The sequence below is a fragment of the Fistularia commersonii genome, chromosome 9 (assembly GCF_037954325.1).
Source record: "Fistularia commersonii isolate RoL2024-O1a breed Wild chromosome 9, RoL_Fcom_v1.0, whole genome shotgun sequence".
Taxonomy (NCBI): Eukaryota; Metazoa; Chordata; class Actinopteri; order Syngnathiformes; family Fistulariidae; genus Fistularia; species Fistularia commersonii.
Genome location: NC_141292.1, coordinates 16,745,786 through 16,773,203, shown reverse-complemented (window position 1 = coordinate 16,773,203; position 27,418 = coordinate 16,745,786). Strand labels below are relative to the sequence as shown.

Here is a 27,418-nt window from a genome sequence, read left to right as displayed (position 1 = left end):
AAAAAAAAAGTTTATTTTTCCAGATTTTTTAAATTTTTTTATTTTAATTTTTAATTTTTTTTTTTTAGGGGACCAGATGCCTGTCAGCCTCAAAAGGCTCGGATTCCTCCACACCCTGACCTAACTGGGTCTTTATTTAGTGAAAAAAAAAGAAAAAAAAGTTAAAAAAAAAGAAAAAAAAAAGTTTCTTTTTCCAGATTTTTTTATTTTTTATTTTAATTTCTTTAATTTTTTTTTTAAGGGGCTCAGATGCCTGACAGCCTCAAGAGGCTCAGATTCCTTCACGCCCTGACCTAACTGGGTCTTTATATTAGTAAAAAAAAAATAATTTAAATTTTTTTTAAATATTTTTCCAGATTTTTTTTTCTTTTTTTTAAATTTTAATTTCTTTTTAGATTTTTTCTTTTTAGGGGACCAGATGCCTGACTGCCTCGAAAGGCTCGGATTCCTTCACGCCCTGACCTAACTGGATCTTTATTTCGTAAAAACAAAATAAAATAAAAAAATGTATATTTTTCCAGATTTTTTTTTGATTTTTTTCTTTTAATTTCTTTAAAAAAAATTTTTTAGGGGCTCAGACAGCCTTGGGAGGCTTGGATTCCTCCACGCCACAAACCTCAGTGGATCTTTATTTAGTAAAAAACAAAAAAAGTTTTTTTCCCAGATTTTTTTTAACTTTATATTTTAATTTCCTTAAAAAAAAATTTTTTTAGCAGGCTCAGATGCCTGATAGTCTCGAGAGGCTCGGATTCCTCCACGCCCTGACCTGACTGGGTCTTGATTCAGTAAAACACAAAATTTAAAAAAAAATTAAACAAAAAGGATATTTTTCCAGATTATTTATTTATTTATTTATTTATTTCATTTCAATTTCTTTAAATTCTTTTTTTTTTTTTTTAGGGGCTCAGATGCCTGACAGCCTCGAAAGGCTCGGATTCCTCCACGCCCTGACCTAACTGGGTCTTTATTTAGTAAAAAAAAATTAAAAAAGAAAAAAAAAAAATAAGAAAATATTTTCTAGTTATTTTATTCTATTTTTTTTCTTTTCAATTTTAATTACTTAAAAAAAAATTTTGGGGGGCGGTTCAGATGCCCGACAGCCTCAAGAGGCTCGGATTCCTCACCGGCTGCATTTGTTAAAAATTAAAAAAAAAATAAAAAAAAAAAATAAAAATGTGGAAAAATATTTTCCCTTTTTTTTTTTTTTTTTTTAAATTTTTATTTTAACCATCAGGAGAGGACGGCGGACGAGGATCTGGCCGCCCACCTCCCTCCCCCGGAGACTCTGCTCTGGCTCAGACTGACAGAGCTCCTTCCAGGGGAAATTTGCAGGGAAAAAAAAAAAACATAAAAGAAAAAAAAAAAACCCGGTTGTTTAGATTCCCGGAGCCGGAGCGTCATTTATTTTGCCGGTGTTATTTACCCGAGCCGCCGCCGCCGCCGCCGCCACCAGACCCAAGCTCAGACTATAAACAGTCTCGGGTGTGTTTCCTGGGACGAATCTCCGGTCGCTAAATGAATGGGTGACGTTTCAGGCGTGACTTACAAGCCTGAATGTGACCGAACGGCGGCGTGTTTCCACATGATTTACGAACCATTAGCTGTATCGCTAGGTGACGTCGGAGCGGCTGAGATAGGCTCCGCCCCCAACCCTGACTGCAGGATCGCCACATGCAGGTGTTGACAAGCGGCGACCGCCGACGCGGGGAAAGGGTTAAAGAAAAGATCGCGGCTCCCGGAGTCGGACCGAATTCCTCCGGGTTCCCAAATGAAACCCAGCTGGACGTCGGGGGCGGAGCCTCCGGCCTTCGACCGGCGCCGGAATCCCCGAGAGGAAAACAGGTGCAAGCCATCAATGAAACATTTATTGACGTCAAATCTCATCTATTACTGTAATAAAAGCCAGCGGCGGCGGCGGCGGCGGGTTCGGCTCCACGCCTTCGAGACCAGCTCACACACACACACACACACACACACCATTCACTCATTCATTCATCATATAGACATATAATTCACTCTGGTTTGCACAGAAAGGCATCCACTTCTTATCCTATTTCTGTTTTTTTTTTTTTTTATTCTTATCATTACTAATGTCGCTGTTTATGTTTATTTTGGTCGTCTACTTTCACCCTTCATGTTGTCGCTGTATTTGCTTTTTCTAATTATCTCTATATGTATTTATCCCTTGTGTTGTCTTGCGGGTCAAAAGTGACCCACTGCCATGTTTAGCTGTAGAAAAAAACACCTTAACCTATTTTTTTTCCCAACTTGAAATTTTATGACTTTTCCTAAAGACACCCCATAATTAGAAAAAGTGATACTTTCTTTTTTGTTTATTTTTCCAAACCACTAGGGTGCAAAGATTTGTCTTATGGGTCATTTTTGACCCGTAGGACGAGGGTTAAGAATCTGTTGAAAAACAAAAACAAAACAGGTGGTGCAGTTCTGCGTGTCGGCCTGTAGGGGGCGCTATAACGCGGTGTACCTGGAAGAGGGTGGGCGGGACCTGCTTCTTGGCCAGGTGACTCTGGACGTGATCCACCGCCTTCTTGGAGAACGGCTGAAACACACAGCGAGGGTCAAACCAACTCAAGCCACCTGGACCGTACCATTATTTTTCTACCCCACCACGTGTGTGTGTGTGTGTGTGTGTGTGTGTGTGTGTGTGTGTGTGTGCAGGTGGGGCACCAGAATTAATTCATACAAATATCAAAATAATAATAATATTTAAAAAAAAAAAAAATTTTAACACACAAATTAATAAAACACTGAAACATGAATTAATTTTTTTTTAAAAATATTATCATCACATAATAAATTCATCCGAATGACGGTAAATATGAACAGGTTACCCGCCGTAATAACTTTATAATTACCTTGAAATAAAGTCCCTCCTATGTGTGAGGAACACACACACACACACACACACACACACACACACCATAATTTCAATAAAATGGCATTTAAGGAAGTATTTTCATATACATTTCAGTTTCACTTTCTTTATTTTGATATTTGCCTTGCCGGCACTTCCTGTTGTTTCCATTCCTGCTTGGATTACCTGGGTTCAGCTCATCCTGCTCAGTGTGTGTGTGTGTGTGTGTGTGTGTGTGTGTGTGTGTGATGGAGCCTCACATGTGAGCAGGAAAGCAGCTCCTTCATGATGTAGCCGTCGTAAATCTGCCGGCTGCGACTCAGTCTCTCCTCCTCCGAGTCCAGCTTCTCGTAGTCCTTGATCTGGAAGGGAGCGGCGGGTCAAACGCGAACACACACACACACACCACACACACACACACACACACCTCTGCCCGGGGATTACAGCCGTAATCCCCCCCTTGCAACCCGGCCGTCCCATGATGCCGACTAATCCAACACACACTCACCTCTTCGTAGAACTTGAGCTGGGGCACGGCCTCGTCGATCTCGTTCATGCAGAAATCCTTGAAGAGGAGGAAGCCTGAGGAGGAGGAGGAGCCACAGGTGACCTTTGACCTCCTGGAGACACGTTTGTTTATTTCCCCCCCGAAGGCGGGAGCCACCAAACCCACCAACACCTGTTCCTAGGTCTTTCCTTATGACACAGATTGCACGGTTGGATGGGCACCGGATGAGCCGGGGGACACGCTCACGTGCGCACACACACACACACACACACACACACACACACACAGACACACACACATCAGAAGGGTGTCTCCGTCAATAATGCCGTGCTTTCTACCAAAACCTGCTGATTCTGAGCTTCTACCCAACAGGTGTAATCTCTCATGCGCACACACACACACACACACACACACACACACACACATGCACGAGCGCGCACGGAGGGGAAAATGGCAGCGAGAGATTAATGTCTGAAAAATGACACTCAGACAAAACGACGCGGGATAAAAATCTGCGACGTGGAATCAAATCTGCCGAGGTGAAACAGTATCTGGGGGGGGCTGCGGAGATGAGAGGAGCTGTTGCCATGGCAACTGCCTCCGTGGTTACCAGCTGTGCTCGCGCGTGTGATGACACGTACAGTAGCCGCTGGGGATGGGGTGTGTGTGTGTGTGTGTGTGTGTGTGTGTGTGTGTGTGTGTGTGGGGGGGGGGGGGGGGGGGGGGGGGGGACGAGGGCCCGATGGGGGCGAGGACGGGTCCGCGGGGGTGTCGGAGGTCAAAGGTCAAAGGTCGCGCCCCACCCCCTCCTTTCCCGAGGGGTCACCGTGCGCTGAAGGACGGGTGACGGGATGATCTAAATAAAACTTGACGGGATTTAAAAAGACAAGCACGTTCCAGGAGAAAAAAAAAAAAAAAAAAAAAGAACGCCCGGTTGGGGGCGGGGCTAAAGATGGGGGCGGAGCCTAAACAGGAAGGATGTGTCCTTTTCCTGCCCGTCCAATCCTCTGATGGTTTTATGCGATTAGCGAGAAGCTAGTTAGCGAAAATAGGTGACGAATGAGATGCTTCCTTGTGTGACGTGGATGTTAGCTAGCGGTTAGCGTGGATGTTAGCATGGATGTTAGCGTGCGTCAACGGGAAACAGGAAGGGAAATCAGAAAATCACGTGCTAATATTTGAGAAAAGATCTATTGCACGTATTAACGGAAAGGACGACCACGTCTGGTTTGACCTTTGACCCCGTGCGCCCTGTTCCCACATGGCGTTCAAGACGCAACGCCGGATTTTCGCGCCGCCGCGGCGATTCCCCCCCCGCCTTCCCCCTTCCTCTGCTTATCGGAGCTGCAGACGCAGCATCGCTTCCTCTGCAGCTGCTGCAGCGGCAACGCTCTGCCTAGTCACGTGACCACACACACACACACACACACACACACACACACACACGGCGGGGGCATTGACAAATAGGCTACGGCGGCGAGGACTGGGTGTAAAAGGAGCTGGGTTGGGGGGGGGATGTTTCTTACATCAGCCAGGATTAACCCAGATCACCCTGCACTTCAACACTGTCCAGCTAATTCACTTCACCACACACACACACACACACACACACACACACACACACACGTGAGAACCTTGGCACTTTGTCTCATTATCCAGATCACCTGAAGCGGCTAGAAATACCAGGCTGCCGCATTCAGTCCCGCACCCCGGCTCAGGTCCAAGACCTGGTCCAGGTCCAAGACCTGGTCCAGGTCCAAGACCTGGTCCAGGTCCAAGACCTGGTCCAGGACGGGGTCCAGGTCTCGGACCCGCCGGATCCGGCCGAAGAACAGCCCGTCCATTTCCAACTTTGTCAAACGTCGACGCCCCGCGCACTTCCCATTTGCGTCGCCGCGGTTGCTAGGCGACGCCGTTCATTAGAGGGCAGTGCCGAGTTCAGGGACTTCCCGTTTCGGACAGTAACAAAGATGGCGGCGGCGGCGGCGGCGGCAGAGGGGAGGAGCTCGCCGTGTGAAAATAATCCTGAGAGGGAGGAGGGGGACGTTACAAAAACAAAACAACACGCCGCCATCTTCTTCTAGACTGAACGGCGCCCAAAAACCTGCGCGATTGTATGGGAAATGAGCGCCGCCAATAGGCTCCGCCTCTTTTCAATCCTGAATATTGTCTGGGGGGTCGGACGACACAACATTTTCACTAAAAATAAAAAAATGTAAATAATATGAATAAAAATACCATTAAAATATCAATTAAAAATGTAAAATAATATTAATTAAAATATCAATTAAAAATGTAAAATAATATGAATTAAAATACTAATTAAAAAAGGAAAATACATTGATAAAAATCACTTGGATAAAAACATTTTAAAATGAATAAAATAATATTGGTTGTAAATGTAATCCAAGGTGACACACACACACACACACACACACACACACACACACACACACACACACACACACACACGGCTGTTGTGTGTGCACGTCAGACACCCTCGAGGTGTTAAAAAATGTCTGTTATCAAGGAGTCACGTGATCGGGGTGTGTTGCATGAAACATCAGCTAACTAAAAGTGTGTGTGTGTGTGTGTGTGTGTCTCGCTGACACCCGATCAGATAAATCCGCGCCCACGTGATTGACAGTTCTGCAAAAACACCTGCGGCTCGGTCACTTTTACCAGACAGTGTCGCAAGAATTAAAAAATACTTTGTCACATTTCCTGCTTAGAATAATAATAATAATAATAATAAAGTAGTCAGCCTGTCATGCAACATTCCCATCTGGGTGTCCAGTGTGTGTGTGTGTGTGTGTGTGTGTGTGTGTGTGTGGAGGAACCATTAGAGCGATGCGCCAAAGCTACTGCAGAGGAAATTAAAAAGGGGAAAAAAACAAAACCAAAAAAAAAAAAAAAAAAAAAAAAAAAAAAAACAGGGCTGCCTCAGCACGACCACCGCTGGCATGCACACACACACACACACACACACACACACACACACGCGTTTTATTACATCCTCTGCGGGATATTATTAACGGTTTCTTGCAAAAAGTACAAGCCGGGCTCATTTCAAGGGAATTTCTGACGGCTCATGCACGTGCGCATGTACGCGTGTGCACGTACGGGCTCCCATGACCTCGGGGTCGGCCCGCTGAAGGTCGTTCCACATTTTCGGATGGGCGGTTTCACACTGATTTTTTTTTGGGGGGGGGTATTGGAACATTTATAACGGATTCCAGCTATTTCCGAGACTCCTACGTTTCCCCGGCCGATCAATAATCGATTGATATCGGATCGGGGGCGAAAAAAAAAAAGGAAACGGTGACTCGGCGTGATGGTCGGCGAGCATTGTGGGAACGTCTGCGCTTATTACTCTTTTAAAAACCCCCTCCTCTCTTGCTCATCACCTATTTTATTCCTCCTTTAATCAATTTCATTTCTCCCCCCTCGACGGGCGAGCCGGCGCGCACGCGGCAGCTCTGGTCAGGTTGCCGTGACAACCGGCAGTTGCCAGGCAACCCCGCAATTCTCCATCATCCATTCCAGAAGTGTGACAGATGGAGAGGGAGAATGCCGAGGCGAGGGTGAGAGAACGGGGAGGGGGAATAATGGAGGAGGATGCGTGCACGCGCTCCCAAAAATAAAAAATAAAAAGATGGAATTAACCCGCGCCGAGGAGCAGACGGGATGGAGGGAGAGAAAAATCAACGGATGAATAATAAATAATAGCCTGGAAGAGCTGGATTTACAGACAAACTATAGGGTCAACAGGAGGATGCTGGGAGAAGAGGCTGTTAAATGGAGGGGGCGGAGCTTGGAGGGGGCGGAGCCAGTGCTGACATTTATGACACAAGAGGCCTCCTGAGACGCCCCGCCTCCTCCCGAAGCCCCGCCTCCTCTTGTTCAGTCTGTCTTCTCCTCCTCAGAGGCCCCGCCTCCTCTCGAAGCGCCGCCTCCTCCTGTCAATTCCCAGTCTTCTCATCCTAACACGTCCCGCCTCCTCCTTAGAGGCCCCGCCTCCTCTCGAAGCTCCGCCTCCTCCTGGTCATTCCCAGTCTCTTCCTCTTCAGAGGCCCCGCCTCCTCTCAAAGCTCCGCCTCCTGTTAACTCCCAGTCTTCTCCTCCTCAGAGGCCCTGCCTCCTCAGAGGCCCCGCCTCCTCCACCAAATAGCCAAAGCAATCAAAACAATAGAGACTGTGAGTCTTCTTCGTCCCAAAGCCGATCATCTGAGCTTCGCCTTTTCTACTTGTGTTTATAAACACCTCGCTGTTTTACACTTTCTTTTATTGTTTCGCTTTCTTTTGTTGTTTCGCCCCCGACCCTCCCACAGCTCGTGCCTCTCTTCTCCCCGTCTCCAAATCCACCATTTTATTAGCTTGCTCCAGTTGCCGGTCCACTTCCTGTCTCTGGGAGGCCGTTAAGTTAAAGTTTCATCAGCCAGGTGACGGCTGTTTAACTCGTCCGCGCGCACACACACACACACACACACACACACACACTTAGTTCCAACTCCCTTTAAAAAGCCCTAACAGGACTCGCCAAGTCCATCCTGAATTTACGCAAAGGTAAATAAAGACGCCCAGTTGCCTTGAAGGCAATGTCAGCCATGACAAACATGTCCGCCTCCTCCTCCCCCCTCTACACACACACAAACACACACACACACACACACAAACACACGAGGCCGATTGATCAGGAGTCAATAGGGGTGATCACTAGAAACAATGAGGCCAATGAGCAACGGGAGCTGCCGGCGCTGATGACGGCGTCGATGCAGCCTCGCCGACTAACCAAGAGCTTTCGGAGAATCTAAGTCTCCTTCGTCCCCGAGGCTCCGCCGCATCAACCGGCGCCGTAACCACGGCGACAGCGCACGCTAATGAGGCCCGAGGGCCGAGTCGATGGCCCGCGTCCAACTCCGCGCCCAAAGGAAACGCAGGATGACGATTCACGCCGCGATCGACAGTTCAGGTTTTTAAACTTAAAGAAGCCTAAATTTGAACGTGCACAACTAGTACTACTAGTATTAGTTAGTTTGTTTGTTTAGAAGTTTATCAGGACGGTGTACAAATACATTAAACACAGAGGCAGAGATGTTTGTACCAGATTATAGCTCATAGCTAATTTCCATCTGTAGTCCTAGACAATACAAATATAAAACTGTATAAAATAGACAATATATATAAAATATACAGATAGGCAATAAAATAACTATACAATATATGAATAGGAAATAAAATGTGTATTTTGCAAGTTGAAAGTGCTATTGTTGTGATATTGTTACTTTGGTCACCTGGGGGCCATCAGATGTTACCCAGAAGGTAACATAGTAGTAGTACTACTATGGTAGTAGTAAAGGTAGTAGTACAGCTGAGTACGGCGGGGGGGGAAATACTCGGGTACTTCGACAGCCACAACAGAGACGACCTTCTCTGAAGGCTTATTTTGAAAATAGGATGAAACTCCTGGGCTACGTTGTGAAGTTGGACACCAACATGGAGGCTGCGGCGGCGGGAAGCAGCGCGGCGTCCTAAGACAGCCGTTAAAAGCGGTATGGAGGCCATCCGCTCCCCCGGCGGCTTCCGCTCGGCTGCCGGCTCCCGGCGGGAGGCGCTGCAACTGTAAGTAAAGCCGGCGGATGCCCGAAGGCGACGGCGCCGCTTCCCGGGGGACGCCCGGGCTCCCAGCGCGCCGAGAAGAGGCTCCGGCGGCCATTTTTTCGCTCCGCACCTGCCGCTCCCAAGCTTCCCGAAGCACCAAAAACCGGGTAACCGTGACAACCGCATCGGCGCAAAAGTGACGGGTGGATGCTGACGGCGGCTAGCATAGCAGGAGCGCCTCGTTGTTCGTCGTCATTGTTAGCGAGCGCGCCGTATTCGGGCGGGGTCGCTCGGCGTGACTCACGGTAACCGCGGCAACAGCGATCGATCCCACACGGGGAAGGAAACGAGCGGGTCGGGCCCTCCGAGGCCTTCAATCCCGACCACTATTTTTGAAGAATAGCCATTTTGGTTTCCTGCAGGACGCCAAAATGTGTGTGTTTCTGCTCCGAACCGGCAAACAGAGGCTGGATTCCACCCCCCCACGCCTGATAAGGGTATCTGCAGGAATGCTTGTATATATTATCTTTACTGTCCCTTGTTTATCTCTGTTTTATGTGCCTCCCATCGATCGGCGCGCTCCTCTTTAGGCCGCCGTTCTTTGTTAAGCGACGGATCCTGCTGCTGCTGAACATCTGAACCCCCCCTGCTCCCCCTGCGGGGATTACCGAAGCGTTATCTGGGGTAAAGAAAGAAACGCCGGGTGTCCGGGTTTTCAGCTGCGGCCCGGGAGGAGCGGCGGGGTTCGGGTAAAAAAAAAAAAACGATAAAAAAAAAAAAAAAGGCGGCTCCGTCGCGCTGTGAATCACATCCAACCGGGTTCAGCTGTCGAATATTCAAAGACGATAAAGATGACTCGGTGCGTCGGCGGCACGCTCGTCACTCACAGATGCTATCATGCTAAAGGGGGGTATCAAAGGTTCAGCCTTCTGGCTCGTACAAACGCTCACAGTCGCAGCGTCTGTTTAAATTAATCTTAAATTTTTAGCTTAATTTTTAGCATTAGCATAGTCTTAGTTTCAATGACAGCATAAGCATCAACGTCAGTTCAAACTTAAGTTTCCCTTACAGCATTAGCATCCATGTTGATTTAGCTTCAAAGATAGCATTAGCATCCATATTGATTTAGCTTCAAAGATAGCATTAGCACTCATGTTGATTTAGCTTCAAAGATAGCCTTAGCCTAAACGTTCGCTCTGACGCGTACCCATCGCATGGCTACATTCATGTACTGTGGCGTTGCGGGACTAGCGAGCGGCGAAGCTAGCGAACCCCGCCCCTACATTTGCACTCGAGTGGTTGAATCGCCATGGCAACAGGAGGGGCGGTTAGGCTGACGGTGCAGAAAAAGGAATCCCGATCTTTGTAAACAATTAGAATCGACAAAGACGCCATCTTGGTTTGAGCCGCTAGGAAGTCATCGTCCAATCGGGTGCAGCCGTGACGGTTCCCACCCTCTTCGGTCTCAGGTGACGCAACGTCGCCATTAATCAACAGGCGTCAAACAGAACCTGCACAAACAAAGATGGCGGCCGACCAAAGGCAAACAGGACGCGGGCCAAGTCGCAGCCGAAGATCAATACGGCTTCTGTTTGCTAACGCGCTGCTAAGGGTGTCTCTCCACGCGATGTTTCGCCTCCGTCACGCCATTCCACCAAAGGACGAGACGGATTTGCGACGTTGTGCACTCAGCGCAATAAAACCGAAACAAACCAAAAAAAAAAATTTACAATGCTAACGCACAATGCCAATTGCACCGGGCGGCTGATGCTAACACTAGAAGTTAGCACCATTCTGTGAATGTTAGCAAGTGGACATCAGCTACATTAGCGGGCTCGCGGCGTCCGTCAGCAGCACAAGCGATATTAACTCCTGTGGAGCAGGAGTTAATAGAAGGGACTTTAGCATACTTTAGCATAGAGGCAAGCTAGCTGCAGCAAAGAAAAGGATTCTATTGGTCAACGACGAGGAAGAACCGTTCGAAACCGTTTAAAAAAAAACAAACAGGAAGTAGCAGCTGATGCTAACACTAGCAGTTAGCACCATTCTGTGAATGTTAGCAAGTGGACATCAGCTACATTAGCGGGCTCGCGGCGTCCGTCAGCAGCACAAGCGATATTAACTCCTGTGGAGCAGGAGTTAATATAAGGGACTTTAGCATACTTTAGCATAGAGGCAAGCTAGCTGCAGCAAAGAAAAGGATTCTATTGGTCAACGACGAGGAAGAACCGTTCGAAACCGTTTAAAAAAAAACAAACAGGAAGTAGCAGCTGATGCTAACACTAGCAGTTAGCACCATTCTGTGAATGTTAGCAAGTGGACATCAGCTACATTAGCATGCTCGTGGCGTCCGTCAGCAGCACAAGCGATATTAACTCCTGTGGAGCAGGAGTTAATATAAGGGACTTTAGCATAGAGGCAAGCTAGCTGCGGCAAAGAAAAGGATTCTATTGGTCAACGACGAGGAAGAACCGTTCGAAACCGTTTAAAAAAAAACAAACAGGAAGTAGCAGCTGATGCTAACACTAGCAGTTAGCACCATTCTGTGAATGTTAGCAAGTGGACATCAGCTACATTAGCGTGCTCGTGGCGTCCGTCAGCAGCACAAGCGATATTAACTCCTGTGGAGCAGGAGTTAATAGAAGGGACTTTAGCATAGAGGCAAGCTAGCTACGGCAAAGAAAAGGATTCTATTGGTCAACGACGAGGAAGAACTGTTCAAAAACTTTCAAAAAAACAAACAGGAAGTAGCAGAGAAGTAGCAGCTGATGCTAACACTAGCAGTTAGCACCATTCTGTGAATGTTAGCAAGTGGACATCAGCTACATTAGCATGCTCGTGGCGTCCGTCAGCAGCACAACACCAGCGATATTAACTCCTGTGGAGCAGGAGTTAATAGAAGGGACTTTAGCATAGAGGCAAGCTCGCTGCGGCAAAGAAAAGGATTCTATTGGTCAACGACGAGGAAGAACCGTTCGAAACCGTTTAAAAAAACCAAACAGGAAGTAGCAGAGACTTTGGCTGATCTTGATCTGCGCAAAGACCAAAACGGCCACCGTGAGTCTAAAACCAGCAGCTGTCGTCGCGTCTCGGCTTCCGCGATCGGGTCGACGGCGGTACTCACCGATCTTCTGGTTGAAGATCTTGTCGAACGTCAGCTCGTCTCTCTCCTCCAGGTACTTCTGCATCACGCTGCGGATGCTGCCGGCACAAAACGGGAAGATGTGACGTTAACATCGGCGCCGACGCCAAATCCCGGTCCTCCCCCGCCGGCGATCCCGGCCTCGGTTTGGGACTCTCCCGCCGCCCGGCCGCTCGGGGAGATACACTCCGCCAGGGGAGCTGGTGTTAATGAGAGCGCATTCGGGGAGGATGAATCAATTAGCGCCTTCCTCGGGCGCCATTAACGCCCCCGAGGCCCGACGTTCACCTGCCCGAAGCACCCGGCGGGAAAAAGGATCCATTTCTTTTCAAATACACACAAATTAAGTTGCGCTTATTTAGTGGGCGATGCGTTCGGTAAGTTACGGCGCCTGGCGTGAGGGTGCACCCAGGTTTTGATAGTTCAGGGAAATGAGTGATACAATATTTGAACACACACACACACACACACACACACACCTTTGTTTGGTGACGTGACGAGAACCCCCAGGCTTCGGACGAAGGAACTTTGACAAGGGATTTAAGTTTGATGCTTTTTAAAAAGCAGCCTGAACGCGACGGCGGTGACTTATTTTGAAAGTCACGAGATCTACTTCCTCTTCTCTGACTAAATTAATAACCCTGCGTGCGCACACACACGCACACACTAACACACACACACACCACAGATACTGCTAGTACTGCTTGCTACTTGTTAACACTAGAGCTAATACTAGTAACTGACGCTAGTTTATTTCTAAGAGCCTCCTCGCCACATTTGACACACACACACACTGCTAGTGCTTCTTGCTACTTGCTAACACTTGAGCTAATACTAGTAACTGATGCTAGTTTATTTCCAAGAGCCTCCTCGCCACATCTGACACACACACACACACACACACACACACACACTGCTAATGCTTCTTGCTACTTGCTAACACTTGAGCTAATACTAGTAACTGACGCTAGTTTATTTCCAAGAGCCTCCTCGCCACATCTGACACACGCACACACACACACACACAAACTGCTAGTACTGCTTGCTACTTGCTAACACTACAGCTAATGCTAGTAACCGGCGCTAGTTCCCCTACTGCTACTTCTAACACTCCTTACGGTGCTTCTACAGTGGCTGCAGACCTCCTGTGTGTGCACGTGTGTGTGTGTGCACATATGTGTGTGTGTGTGTGTGTGTGTGTGTGTGTGTGTCAGATGTGACGAGGAGGCTCTTGGAAATAAATTTCCTCTTTTCTCACTTCCAGTCCCCCCGAATCGGTACCGCCCCGATGCAGACCGGTACCGAAGTGTGTGTGTGTGTGTGTGTGTGTCCTGCACGCCTTTGCTTCCCCATCCCGGCCGTAGACGCGAGGACCCCGCCCCCTCCCGCAGCAGACCGCGGGTAAACACGCCGCAGGGGGTTCAAATATTTACCCTCCTTGACGAACTCATCCTGCCGATGACGCCGCTCTGCTTCCCCCCGAAACTGGAATATCAATTTTAAGAGAAGGACACCTTGTTTGCTCTTCGCCTGTTTCTTTCCCCCCCTTTGGCTGACTTTCTGATGACTTACCGCCGACTTCTATTTTCTTTTTAACCTTTTCACGTCTCCGCACAATCGGGACGTACCCGGCGATTCGCGCGGCGTAAAAACAAACGGGGGGGAAAAAAAAAAAAAAAAACGTTTTCGGACGGGATATCCAGGCGGGGGGGCGACGGACGTCCCGTCGGATTCCCGCCTCCTCGTCCGTTTGCGCTCCGGTTTCGGAACGGGACGCGCAAATACGTCAAACAGGATGTCGGCTAATATTGAAGTTGGGGTTCCGGCGTCTGTTCGGCGTGAAACGAAGCCTCCGAGCAAACTTTGGAAACCAGTTTTTCCGGGCAGGGCGAGGTTTTCCTTTTTTTTTTCGGGTGTTTTCAAGCGGAGAGGTGTAGGTGTACTTTAAACTTTAAAAAAAAATATGAAATATCGTTCAGTTCCCGGTCGACGGCGGCTTGTTTTTGGTTTTTTAAAGCGGAAAAACACAAGCGAGAAGTGAAATGTTGATGGCTCAGCAGGTCGATCCGCGCATCCAAACCGAATCAACGCTTAAAAATAGGCCGCCGAAAAGGAGAAGCGAACAGATGGACGTTCCTCCTCTCTTCCAATCGGCCGATTTCATCCTTTTTCTTTTTTTTTTTCATATCCCTAGATATCAGTCAGGGTCCGGCACCGGCCCCCCGACATTAATTTTTCATCTGGAATTCGTTTGTAACCCGAAGCGCTCTGTCCGGAGATTTACTTTGGCGGGTTTAGAAAAACCTGGAAACTGTGATTCTGCTTATGTCGAGGACAGGGGAGAGGGTGGGGGGGCTTTACTTCCTGGAAAGAGAGAAGCTCATCTGGCAGGTTGGACTTGAAAGAAGAAAAGGAAGAAAGGGAGGAAATGACCCGAGAAAAAAAAAAAAAAAAAAAAAAAGCCACCGGTGAGCGTCGGATTACAAACGTCCGCGGCTGATTAGACGTGTAACGGGGGGAAAAAAAAAAAAAAAACACTTTGGATGTGAAACCGCTTCCTCCCTGTTCCCACGGCGGCGCAACGTCAGCCGGAACTCACTCGGTAAAAACACGAGGAAATAAATAACGCCGTTCGCGAAAACGCCACGCCGACCGGCGGATGTAAACAAAGCGGTTGCGCTAACTGGTTCCGGCGCTGGATCTGCTGGGTCGGAGCGAGAAGGGATAAATTCCAGCAGGGCTGTATAACTCTCACCTGGCTGCCAGAGGACACGGCCGTGGCCCGGGGAGAATGTGGCGGCGCCGTGCGATTCTCCGCCGCGAGGGGCTTCGCGAACATCAAAACCGGTTAGCAAACACACCGACGGCGGCTACCGCGACGCTAACGGGGAACGCGGTTGAAAAAAAGAAACGGGAAACATCGTTCGGCGGCGGCGGCGGCGTCATCGCCGGACATAAGTGCCTCTCAGGCGGCGATCGGCGGATTAACCCTCCAGGCCGCTAGGAGTCGATTAGCCGCCTTGATCCTCATTATGTCCTAAACAAACGGCGGCTAAACTTAGCGCTAATGCTTGGAAGGAGATGGAAGGACGAGGGCGGCGGCGCATCCGGCCAATCTGAGAGCGCCGACCTTCAGGAACGGCGCCGCCGTGAACGCAGATTTAATCAGACAGATAATCTGATGATAATCTGAGCCGGCCTTGGTTGCCGTAATCCTCGCGGGACAACAAAACCGAAATGGTTCGACTTCCTGCGCCGTGTTTCCTGAGTAAAAGTCGCGCGGGTTTCTTCAAACCGGAGAGGATTTGCGAAAGCCTTGCTATCGCAGCTCCGTCCGTCCGATCATTTATTCTTCGAGGCCGACGGAAACCGCGGCGCTTTTTATCTGACAAAAACAAACAAACAAGCAAGCAAGCAAACTCTCCGGCCTGGATTTCTGAGAGGAAGGGTGTGACGGGGACGAGCGATGGCGGAGGATAAGGGATGGCCGGGTCTCGGCGGAGACAGAATCGGACCAGGGGTTTTTCCTCCGGCGCTCTTCCCCTGGTGTGGGGGTCGCAATATATTCCCAAAATAGGCCAAATGAGTCCAAAGCGACCCGACGGTGACCAGCGAACCCTTAGCGGTGTGCACAAAATGAACTTTTCGTCCAAGGGGACGAAAAACATCGGTTCGCGCTGTTTGTTGAGCGAAAACGCATTTTAGCGCTGCAATAAACAAGAGGCTTCATCTGACTTAACAGGTGTAGGACTGGTCGAGTTCCAGTCCGATACCGGGTAGTTATTTTAAAAATAATAATAATAAATGACATGAAATGAACATACAAGATCTCGGAGAGGGGAGCTTTTAATCGGACAAAAAGCCCGAAATCGTACGTCGGATCGGAGGGACGCCGAAATCCTGCGCAGCCGGCGTTAGCCGTTAGCGTTCTTCTGCCGTTAGCTCGTCGATCGGGCCGGTCGATCGGTTGTTTTTGACGTTCCTGTCACAGGGATTTTGGCTTCTTGGTGAAATACTGGCGGTGCTACGGCGAAATAAAAACATCACCCGACGCAGAGACGCCACTTCCTACAGGCAACCGTGCACATCCAAACTCTGGACGAATGCTAAAGCAGGATACAGATGGTGAGGTAGCATGTAAAATAGCGTCGCGTCTTTTTACTTTGCGTATGGAGGCCGTGTTTTTTTTTTTTTTTTTTATCTGACCGATGACTTCCTGTTTTGCTTTGACAATAAAAAATGAAAGTCAGGGTAGCACACAGGGAGGGGGTAGCGGTAGAAAATAATGCAGTGCTGATGACATTACGGAGTATCGGGAGCGGCCACATCGACGCAGCTCCGTGGCGCTCCGCCTGGATTCCCGGAGCGGCTAACAAATTGGATTGACGGAGCTCCTTCCTGCGTTTTTATTTTGAAAGCTGACGTGTCACGCGGCGTTCGCGGCACGAGGTGACGTCCTTCCGCTCGGATCTGCCCTTCGCGTGGCGGTTTCTAATCTTGACAGGCCGAGCGTCTCTGCAAGTACGCGGCGAGACGCAACCACCTCCGTCCCCCGGGCCGCCACCACATCCTGTTCCAACGGGCCCGGAAGGTTCCCCCGCTAACCGTTCGCGACTTTCGGTGCCGAGCTCCACTGCAAACAGGCGTTCGGCGCACGTGTCGCAACCGCGGCCTTGGGAAAAAAAAAAAAGACGCCATCCAAAAAAAAAAGGTCCTTCATTGCGATCAATAACATCAATGATCCAATCGGTAGCTCCGGATTCCGGCGTGTAACCATACGTCTCAGTTCCCATGTGACGTTAAATCAACGCGCCACATTGAAAAATTTCTGACGGCGGCGAGAGATTTCTGTTTTTTTTTTTTTTTTTTTTGGAATACGCCGATAGATCATCTGTCAACGCTCGATGCTTCCTCTCCGTGACTGAGATCGCAGTATTCTTATCAAAACAACCGTTCGTCTCCGGCGATATCTTGCATCCTGCACTGTTTTCTTGCGCCGCGATCATTATCGAGTTACCCCGATTCCCGGGAACGCCGTACGAGCTCTGAAGTACGCGTAGAACGCACCTGGGGTCGGATTCTGCTTTCAGAATCCGCCGGAAACGTACTCGGCGGCGTTGACTCCGAGCACGTAGCGGATTTAGATTTCCAAAAAAAGAAAAAAAAAAAAAAGGCAAAGACATGCATTGTGAACGCTGGAAATGACACTAGGATTTATGAAAAATAAAAAAGAGTCGGGATGGGAATTTTTGCAAAAAAAAGAATTACCCGACCATGTCCCCGGTGGGGGTCGCGGCGACACGCTCATCCCCTTTGACAGGCGTGCAAAACACGGGCCTCCAGGAGGGTCGAGGACGGCGGGCGTGGGGGTGAATAATAATATTCATAAAAAAATAAGAGTAATAAAGTGCGGTTACCTGGGCTCAGGCAGGATGATCTTCTTGCTCGCCCTGGCAGCCGGAGTCGACTTGCTCTTCTCCATCGCCATCAAGTAGCTGACATCGGCGAGCACCGCTTCCAGGTCCGCCATCTTTCGGCCCTGGGACTAGATCAATTAAATTTAAAAAAAATATATTAAAAAAAAAAAAAAGGAAAAAAAAAAAAAGGAAGAGGATGTAGAAGGAGAAAAGGGGGTTATTTTTTGGTCTCTAGGGGGAAAAAGAGGAGACCCCAAAAAGTCCTCCGGTGGATGCGAGCACCATCCAGGGTGCCGGGGGAGGGGGGTGTGCGAGACGGAGGCCGGGGGCCGGGGAACGGCCGCGCATCGACTGGGGAACCGGGCGGGGGTTCAGCCTCCGTGTCGCGGGGAAGACATCCAGAGACGGGAGTGGGGGAAGAAGAAGAAAAAAAAAAAAGAAGAAGAAGCGCTGCGTAATCAAACGTCCTTGTAATCCAATTTAGTGCAGAAAGAGGAGAAAAGGGAGGGAGGGTGGAGGAAGTAGGGGCTTTTCAGTCACGCAGGAAGGTGGATGCCGGCCGTCAGATCCCGCGCCTCCGGATGGAAGGACTCCCGGGCGGCTCCACGGTGGAGGGGAGGGTCGCTTCCCTGCCGCCCCGTCCTCCCGTCTTTCCCCGGGCTTCGCACGGCCTCGCCGGCCCGGCATGAACGCCGAGCACGGCGGCGTGGAGGTGGGATGGAAGGGGGTGCCGGCTCTTTCACTCCCACCCTTTTCAGCGCGTCGAGACGCGGACACGCCGCGGTCCCGAGCGGCACGGAAAGCGGAGACGCGGAGCGGCGGAGGGCGGTGGAGGTGGAGGTGGAGGAGGAGGCGGCGGCGGCTGCTGCTGCGGCGGCGGAGGAGCACGACCCTGGGCGGCAGGTTGAAATATCATCAGGCCGGTCGCCTCTCCACCCCGCTGCTTTATATGGATCCCCGGAGCAGGAAGAAGGGGAGCGAATGCAAATCCTCGCCCGCCGCGGAGAGCAAACAAGAGGCGTTGCGTGTCGCGGCTCCGGCGGTCCTGTCCGTCCCCCCCCCTCCTCCTCCTCCTCCTTCCCCCGGAGGGGACGCGCAAGCGCACGGAGGAGGAAAAAAAATCGTATTAAACAAACACGATGACAAAAAAAAAATAAAAACAATAAAATAAAAATAAAAATAAAAAAATGTCAATTGAAAGCGACGCCGGAGGCTAGCTCGGTGTCCCCCCCGGCTAACTCATAGCCAGCCGATGATCGATATCCGTTCGCTAGTTAGCCACCGCCGCGCTAGCTAGCACCCCCATCACTTTCACCTTAAAAATAAATAAAAGTGTGAAAAATATATGTATAACCGGGGGGTTAGCGGTACACACGGTGGTTTGCGTTCGTCCGGGAGGCGGGTTTAAGCGGTGGCGAACCGGGAAAAGGGGGAGGGGGGGCGGGTTGGAGGTTGGCGAGCGAACGGTAAATAACGCTGCGGTTTAATAAGCTAACTCTTCCTCCTTCTTCGATCCCCCTCTTTTAACGGTCGTCCCGCCTCAAAAGTGCCCCGAGGACGGTTCGAAGTAATCCATCGCTGCCCCGGTCGTGGACGGACCGCGGTGGTTGTGGTGCTGGTGGTGGTGGTGGTGGTGGGGAGGGGACCCTCCTCGCCCGGAGACCCAGCGGAGAGCGACTGGCCGCGGGGTTGACGGTGACGCTGATGGCGGAGGAGGAGGAGGAGGAGGCGGCGTTGAGCGAGGAAACGGAGGGGGGGAGGTAAGAGGAGGAGGGCGGCTGGTTAACTTTTCCCCGCTTCGTAAATGGCGGTTAGCTAACAAGGCGACGCGGTACGACCGTTAGAGAAAGGAGAAAAATGAAATAAAATCGAAAGTCGGTCGTCGAGCGGAGCCCCCACGACCGCTGCCGACGGGGCTATCCAAGCGGAGGGGAGGGGGGGAGCCCTCGCCCGGCCCAGGAGGCTACACCGAGCGTTCCGCGGTGCTTTCCGCCAGGCGGCTACGCGGGCTCCGGGGGTTCCTTCCCGTCAATTCTGCTCGGTTCCCGGCTCTAGCTAGCGTCGTGTCCGCGTCGGTGTCATGGAGCTTTTTTTTTCCCCCTTCTCTTTTCTATATTTTTGTGCTAACACACAGTGGCACCGCTCACTCGCTGTTGTGGCTCCACTTCCTCCCACTGCGGCGACGGGGGGGAGAAGCGCGGAAAACGCGGAGCGGCTCTCCGCCGAGGCTGGAGCCGGAGCCGGAGCCCGTTGAGGCGGCTGCTGCCCCCAGCGGAGCCGATTTAGCCCACGACGTTATTCCAATTTAATCGGAATGTTTCCAGCTAAGCTAAATACGGGGCTTTCTTTTTCATTTTTTTTCCTCCCTTACGGCGGTGTGGGGGTGATTTTCAACGTGAATAGCAGGAAATCTCTCACTGAGGGAGATAATGGTATGTACGTGGGGGGATGCGTGTATTTGAACGCAGCACGGGTAGCATATGAACGATGGTGGTGCGTTCACGGTTCAGCAAAAGGTGGGATTTTTTAGTTTCGAGTTGGTTGCAACCGGCGGGTCATGCGGGGTTTGTCCTGCGCTTTCATTTATTTCATTTCATTTTTATTTATTCACTATTCACTATCAATCAAGTATTTACTTATGTTATTTCATGCAGCATCGCTTCTATTATTTTTTTATCATGATATATTTTTGCTCTTTATGAGATGAGATGATGAGATGAGATGAGAACAACTTTATTAATCCCTAATATTAATCTTTATTAATATTAAAGATTTATTCATCTTTATGAAATACATTCAACAATAGATGGTGATTTCTCACATAATTAGAGGTTAAGACAAGATAAGGTAATTGTTTTTTAATCCCCATGGGGGAAATTCGTTGTCACAGCAGTGTTACAATAACTATATCAAGAATATAAATATTAAATAGAAGAGGCATAAATATAAGTATAAAATAGAAGAGGCTTAAATAGGAATATAAACATAAAGTAGAAGAGACATAAATATGAATATAAAAATAAGAAGGAAGAGACATAAATATGAATGAAAAACATAAACTAGAAGAGACATAAATAGAAATATAAAAATATGATAGAAGAGATATAACTATGAATGAAAAGATAAACTAGAAGGAACATAAATATAAAATAAAATAGAAGAGACGTAAATATGAATATAAAAAATAAAATACTTGAGACATAAATATAAATGATCAAAATAAGATAGAAGAGACATAAATATGAAGTAAAAAAACATAAACTAAAAGAGGCATAAATATAAAAATGAAATAGAAGAGGTATAAATATAAAATGGAAGAGGCATAAATATGAATATAAACACAAAATAGAATAGACATAAATATGAAATAAGATGTACATAAATATGAATATAAATATAAAGTAGAAGGGGCATAAATATGAATATAACATAAAGTAGAAAATACATAAAAATGAACACAAATATAAAGTTGAAGAGACATAAATATGAATATAAAAATAAAACAAGAGTCATAAATATGAATATAAACATAAAATGGACGATGCATACATATAAAAAAGAAGAGGCATACATTTAAATACAAAAGAAAAGATCCATAAATATGAATATGAATAGAAGAGGCATAAATATGAATATAAAGATAAAATAGACAATGCATAAATATAAAAAAGAATGTTTTTATGAATTATTCTATCATTATTTATGAATATAAATATGAAATAGAAGAGGCATAAATATGAATATAAACATAAAATAAGAGACATAAATATGAATATAAATATAAATTAGAAGAGACGAAAAAGTAACGACAGCAAGGATAAAAAATAGATAATAGAATTTAAAAAAAAAAAAAAAGAAAAATTGGATGAGCAGGGTTAGAAAGGAGTGACAAGAAGAATAAAAAGAAATAGATATCAGAAATATGTGATGTAACATTCGCGCAGATGCACGTGCAGCTCGTAAAACCCGGAAAGGTTTTATAATTGATTTTCATGGTGTTTTTTCGTTTTTATTTTTACATCGAGCCGCTTGTCGAAGGAAACGTTCTCCCAGACCTTTTCAGCAACCCGTCCCCCCGCCTGGGAGTGCGACGCCGCCGGGGTCAAAGGTCAAATAAATGTTTACCGAGCGTCCCGGTCTGACAAAGACCCGACCTTCGTCACTGCGACGGGGAAACGGCGTCCAGGAGGTTTCCAGGGGGATGAAGACCATAGCGAGGTCATTTCACTTGACTGGAACAAACCTTTTAAATCCTTTTTTTTTTTTTCATAATAATAAAATAGAATAAGAATATTGGGGAAAAAATGCTTTTTTTTTCATAATAATACAATAGAACAAAAATATTGAAAAAAAAATATGTGTGTGTGTGTGTGTGTGTGTGTGTGTATTTTTGTATTTGACAGTTCTTGAATAAATTGTGTATATTGCAATTTTTGGGGGACATTTTAGTATTCTATTTTTTATTCTGTATTTTTCCCATCGTTCTTCTCGTCAACATTCATCCGCTCCTGTCATCGATTTTATTCTTTATTTCCGTTTTTTTTTTCTTTTTCCTTCTTTTTATTTTTTCAATTTTTTATTTATTTATTTATTTATTTATTTATTTATTTATTTATTTATTTATTTGTCTACAGAAATTTAATCCAGAGGGAAAGTTTTCCATTTTCTCTTTCTTTTTAATTTTTTTTTACATTTTCACCAAATTAAAAAATCTTTTTGTTTCTTTTTTTTTCTTTTCAATTATTATTATTTTTTTAATTTTTTTAGTTTTTTTTCGTCTGCAGAAATTTAATCCAGAGGGAAAGTTTTCCATTTTCTCTTTCTTTTTAATTTTTATTTTACATTTTCACCAAATTAAAAAATCTTATTTTTTTTCTTTTTTTTTCTTTTCAATTTTTTTTTTTTTTTTACAGTTTTTAGGTTTTTTTTTTGTCTGCAGAAATTTAATCCAGAGGGAAAGTTTTCCATTTTCTCTTTTTTTTTAATTTCTTTTTTACATTTTCACCAAATTAAAGAATAAAGCTCTCCGGTGAAAGCTCTCAATAACTAGAAGAAGTTTGGTGTCCCAAATTTTAATTATTGATCAATTATTGACCGAAAACAAAAACATCCATTTATTATTTTCAAATCGCGAAAGATTTTCAATGGACCCGAAAGATCGGCTTCACATTTCCGATTGCTTTGTTTTGATTCGATCGATCTCAATACAAATTTTTCTAAAAAATTTTTTTTTTTGCTTTTCTTTTTTTCCCCGCAAAGTTTGGACGCGATCAAACACACGTACGGCGAGTCGGTGGGGTTTAAAGAAAGACATTTTTATTCTTATAGTTATTGCAGAAATTTAATCCGGAGGGAAAGTTTACCATTTTCTCTTTCTTTTTAAATTTTTTTTTACATTTTCACCAAATTAAAAAATCTTTTTCTTTTTCTTTTTTTTTTCTTTTCAATTATTATTATTATTTTTAATTTTTTTTTTTTCTTTTTTTTTTTTGCCTGCAGAAATTTAATCCAGATGGAAAGTTTACCATTTTCTCTTTCTTTTTTAATTTTATTTACAATCTCAATACAAATTTTTCTCATTTTTTTTTTTTTTTCCCCGCAAAGTTTGGACGTGATCAAACACACGTACGGCGAGTCAGTGAGGTTTAAAGAAAGACATTTTTATTCTAATAGTTATTGCAGAAATTTAATCCAGAGGGAAAGTTTTCCATTTTCTCTTTCTTTTTAATTTTTTTTTTTTACATTTTCACCAAATTAAAAAATCTTTTGTTTTCCTTTTTTTTTTTCTTTTCAATTATTATTATTTTAATTTTTTATTTTTTTTTGTCTCCAGAAATTTAATCCAGAGGGAAAGTTTTCCATTGTCTCTTTCTTTTTAATTTTTTTTTTACATTTTCACCAAATTAAAAAATCTTTTTTTTTTCTTTTTTTTTCTTTTCAATTATTATTATTTTTAATGTAATTTTTTTTTTTTTTTTTTTGTCTCCAGAAATTTAATCCAGAGGGAAAGTTTTCCATTTTCTCTGTCTTTTTTAATTTTTTTTCCAATCTCAACACAAATTTTTCTCAAATTTTTTTTTTTTTTTTTCCCCAGCAAAGTTAGGACGCGATCAAACACACGTACGGCGAGTCGGTGAGGTTTAAAGAAAGACATTTTTATTCTAATACTTATTGCAGAAATTTAATCCAGATGGAAAGTTTTCCATTTTCTCTTTCTTTTTAATTTTTTTTTACATTTTCACCAAATTAAAAAATCTTTTTCTTTTTCCTTTTTTTTTTCTTTTCAATTATTATTATTTTTTAAAATTTGTTAGTTTTTTTTTATCTGCAGAAATTTAATCCAGATGGAAAGTTTACCATTTTCTCTTTCTTTTTAAATTTTTTTTTACATTTTCACCAAATTAAAAAATCTTTTTTTTTTCTTTTTTTTTCTTTTCAATTATTATTATTTTAATTTTTTTTTTTTTTTTTTTTTTGTCTCCAGAAATTTAATCCAGATGGAAAGTTTACCATTTTCTCTTTCTTTTTAAATTTTTTTTTACATTTTCACCAAATTAAAAAATCTTTTTTTTTTCTTTTCAATTATTATTATTTTTTAAAATTTTTAAGTTTTTTTTTTATCTGCAGAAATTTAATCCAGATGGAAAGTTTACCATTTTCTCTGTCTTTTTTAATTTTTTTTACAATCTCAACACAAATTTTTCTCAAAAATTTTTTTTTTTTTTCCCCAGCAAAGTTTGGACGCGATCAAACACACGTACGGCGAGTCGGTGAGGTTTAAAGAAAGACATTTTTATTCTTATAGTTATTGCAGAAATTTAATCCAGAGGGAAAGTTTTCCATTTTCTCTTTCTTTTTAATTTTTTTTTTACATTTTCACCAAATTAAAAAATCTTTTTTTTTCTTTTCAATTATTATTATTTTTTTAAATTTTTAAGTTGTTTTTTTTCTGCAGAAATTTAATCCAGATGGAAAGTTTACCATTTTCTCTTTCTTTTTAAATTTTTTTTTACAATCTCAACACAAATTTTTCTCAAAATTTTTTTTTTTTTTCCCCAGCAAAGTTTGGACGCGATCAAACACACGTACGGCGAGTCGGTGAGGTTTAAAGAAAGACATTTTTATTCTTATAGTTATTGCAGAAATTTAATCCAGAGGGAACGTTTTCCATTTTCTCTTTCTTTTTAAATTTTTGTTACATTTTCACCAAATTAAAAAATCTTTTTTTTTTCTTTTTTTTTTCTTTTCAATTATTATTATTTTAATTTTTTTTTTTTTTTTTTTTTGTCTCCAGAAATTTAATCCAGATGGAAAGTTTTCCATTTTCTCTGTCTTTTTTTAATTTTTTTTACAATCTCAACACAAATTTTTCTCAAAAATTTTTTTTTTTTTCCCCTCGCAAACTTTGGACGCGATCAAACACACGTACGGCGAGTCGGTGAGGTTTAAAGAAAGACATTTTTATTCAGCAGTTGGGAAGCGGCGGTGGCGGCGTGGATGGGGGGGGGGGGGGTCAAAGGTCACGGGGGCAGGTCGGGGGCGGGGTCATGCAGGAAAAAAAGGGGTAAAACGGAGGCGCCGGTTACTGCTGGATGCGGCGGATGGACTGGATCTGAGGGGTTTGGCAGTGGGAGCCGAACTCCCGGAAGTGTTTGTACTCGCCGCAGTGGCGGTCGCACTCCATGATGTACTGGTAGCCACGGTAACCGGGATACTGGTAGCACACGAAGCTGCGGAAGAGGCGGCGGCGGTTAGGAAAACGCTCGCCGAAGAGGAAAGAGGATAAAAGAACGGGAACTCACGCTCCGGACTGGATCTTAAGCGAGCCCACTTCGTTGTTGCTCCAGCCCATGGCCTGCAGGGAGGGGTAGTCGTCGCTCAGCTCGCCCTTCCGGCCCAGGAAGTTCTCGCGCTCGAAGATGGTCATACGGCACTCTCGGTGGTTCTGGGAAGACGTTACAAACCCGCTTTCTTTTTATTTTTTTTTGAACTTTTCCCGTCTTTTCCCAGGCGGGCGGGACTCACGGCGCAGGCGATGGGTCTGAAGGAGGTCAGCCTCTCGATGTGGTAGGCGTTGCTTCCCCCGAAGGCGTCGCATTGGGGGTACTCGCCCCTCTCCAGGACGAACTGCTGCCCCTGGTAGGAGGCGTGCTCGTAACCCACCCAGCTGGAGGGAAGGGGAGGTTTAATTTGTTTAAGTTTTTAAAAAAAAAAAAAAAAAAAATTTGGATTTAATTGCGGTGTTTTCGGAAAAAAAAAAAAAAACTTTTTCAATGATATTTCATTTTTTTTTTTTTTTTTTTTTAATCTAATTTTTTTATTTTTATTTTTTTTTATTTAATCCCGCTCAATGGTGTCGTTTCTCATGCACGGAAGCCAAATCGAGCCGAAAAAATAAAGATACCTAAAGGATATGAATAAAAACAACTTTATTTATCCCGAATGCTAATTATTATTACTTTCGCCATCTCTCTTCTACTGTTATTATTACCATTATTTATCATAATAATTATTACTTTTATAGTTATTATTATAGATTTCTCCATCTCTCTTCTACTGTTATTATTACTATTATTTATCATAATTATTATTATTTTTATAGTTATTATTATAGATTTCTCCATCTCTCTTCTACTGTTATTATTACCATTATTTATCATAATTATTATTATTTTTATAGTTATTATTATAGATTTCTCCATCTCTCTTCTACTGTTATTATTACTATTATTTATCATATTAATTATTATTTTTATAGTTATTATTATAGATTTCTCCATCTCTCTTCTTCTATAAGTATTACTATTATTTATTATTATTATTATTATTATAGTAATTATTATCACTTTCCCCATATCTCTCTTATCATTTTATGTTATTATTATTATTATTATTATTATTATTATTGTTGTTGTTATTGTTATTGTTATTGTTATTATAAAGAATTATAGAGAATAAGAATAAGAATAACTTTATTTATCCCGAATGAAATTGTTGTGCCAGAGTTTCAGGTAAAACATAACAATAATAGATAATGGTAGTAGTAATAGTATTATTTTCATAGTAAATAGCCAAATCGACTCAAAAAAATAAAGATTCCTAAATCTTTTTATCCCCATCAAACACAATGTTTTTGACGTGATCAAAATAATAACTCTTTTTCACGCTTATTTAATTCAATTCTAAATTCTTATTTAATTTTACTCAATGCTATCATTTTTTATTTGTTACGAGCAAAGGGTACGGCGGCCAAATCGAGCCCCAAAAAATTAAGATACCTACATCTTTTTATCCCCATCAAACACAACGATTGTGACGTGTAAATATTAACCCTTTTTCACACTTATTTAATTTAATCCACCTTATTTAATTAAACTCAAAGCCATAGTTTACTTGTAACGAGCATGTGTACGAAAAAAAAAAAAATCTTAAAAAATCACCTCGCCCTCACCATTACTATCATCATGATTATTATCATAATTATTTTTATTATTATTATTATTGTTGTTGTTGTTATTGTTGTTGTTATGTGCAGTGCGAGCCCCCCGGTGGCGACTCGGTGTAACTGCAGGCGGACACTCACGCGCCGCTCTCCACCCGCAGGGAACGAACGGTCTCGAATCCGAACTCCATCACATTGTTGCACTCGGAGGTGAACTCGTGGCGGCGGCCCTGGAAGCACTCCTCGTCGAACACGATGATCTGCGGGCGAGTCGAGCCGAGAGGTCGGTTTTTACGGAATTCCGGCGAGCGGCGGCGCGGCGCCTCGCCGGCGGACTCACCTTCCAGTGGCCGGAGAACTTGGTGCAATGGTGGGTCATCTTGTCTGTCTGGGGAGGGAATTGGAAAGCTGAAAGACGAGCTTAGCTTAGCTT

At 44.7% G+C, this 27,418-nt stretch overlaps 2 protein-coding genes across 2 annotated transcripts in view; both read right to left on the bottom strand.

Moving 5' to 3' along the window:
• grk3 (G protein-coupled receptor kinase 3) overlaps positions 1–19,675 on the bottom strand; it is a 35,520-nt gene extending 15,845 nt beyond the window's left edge. The window contains exons 1-5 of the mRNA XM_086152821.1: positions 17,544–19,675; positions 12,109–12,185; positions 3,384–3,457; positions 3,136–3,237; positions 2,486–2,560 (exon numbers count right to left, since the gene is read on the bottom strand). Of these exons, the coding sequence (XP_086008947.1) occupies positions 2,486–2,560; positions 3,136–3,237; positions 3,384–3,457; positions 12,109–12,185; positions 17,544–17,656 (441 nt within the window). The 5' untranslated portion in view covers positions 17,657–19,675. The remainder of the gene's footprint in view (positions 1–2,485; positions 2,561–3,135; positions 3,238–3,383; positions 3,458–12,108; positions 12,186–17,543) is intronic.
• A 5,356-nt stretch (positions 19,676–25,031) lies between these two features.
• Positions 25,032–27,418, bottom strand: part of cryba4 (crystallin, beta A4) — a 2,644-nt gene continuing 257 nt past the window's right edge. The window contains exons 2-6 of the mRNA XM_086152824.1: positions 27,326–27,373; positions 27,127–27,245; positions 25,569–25,710; positions 25,346–25,488; positions 25,032–25,273 (exon numbers count right to left, since the gene is read on the bottom strand). Coding sequence (XP_086008950.1) covers positions 25,126–25,273; positions 25,346–25,488; positions 25,569–25,710; positions 27,127–27,245; positions 27,326–27,364 — 591 coding nt within the window. The 5' untranslated portion in view covers positions 27,365–27,373 and the 3' untranslated portion in view covers positions 25,032–25,125. The remainder of the gene's footprint in view (positions 25,274–25,345; positions 25,489–25,568; positions 25,711–27,126; positions 27,246–27,325; positions 27,374–27,418) is intronic.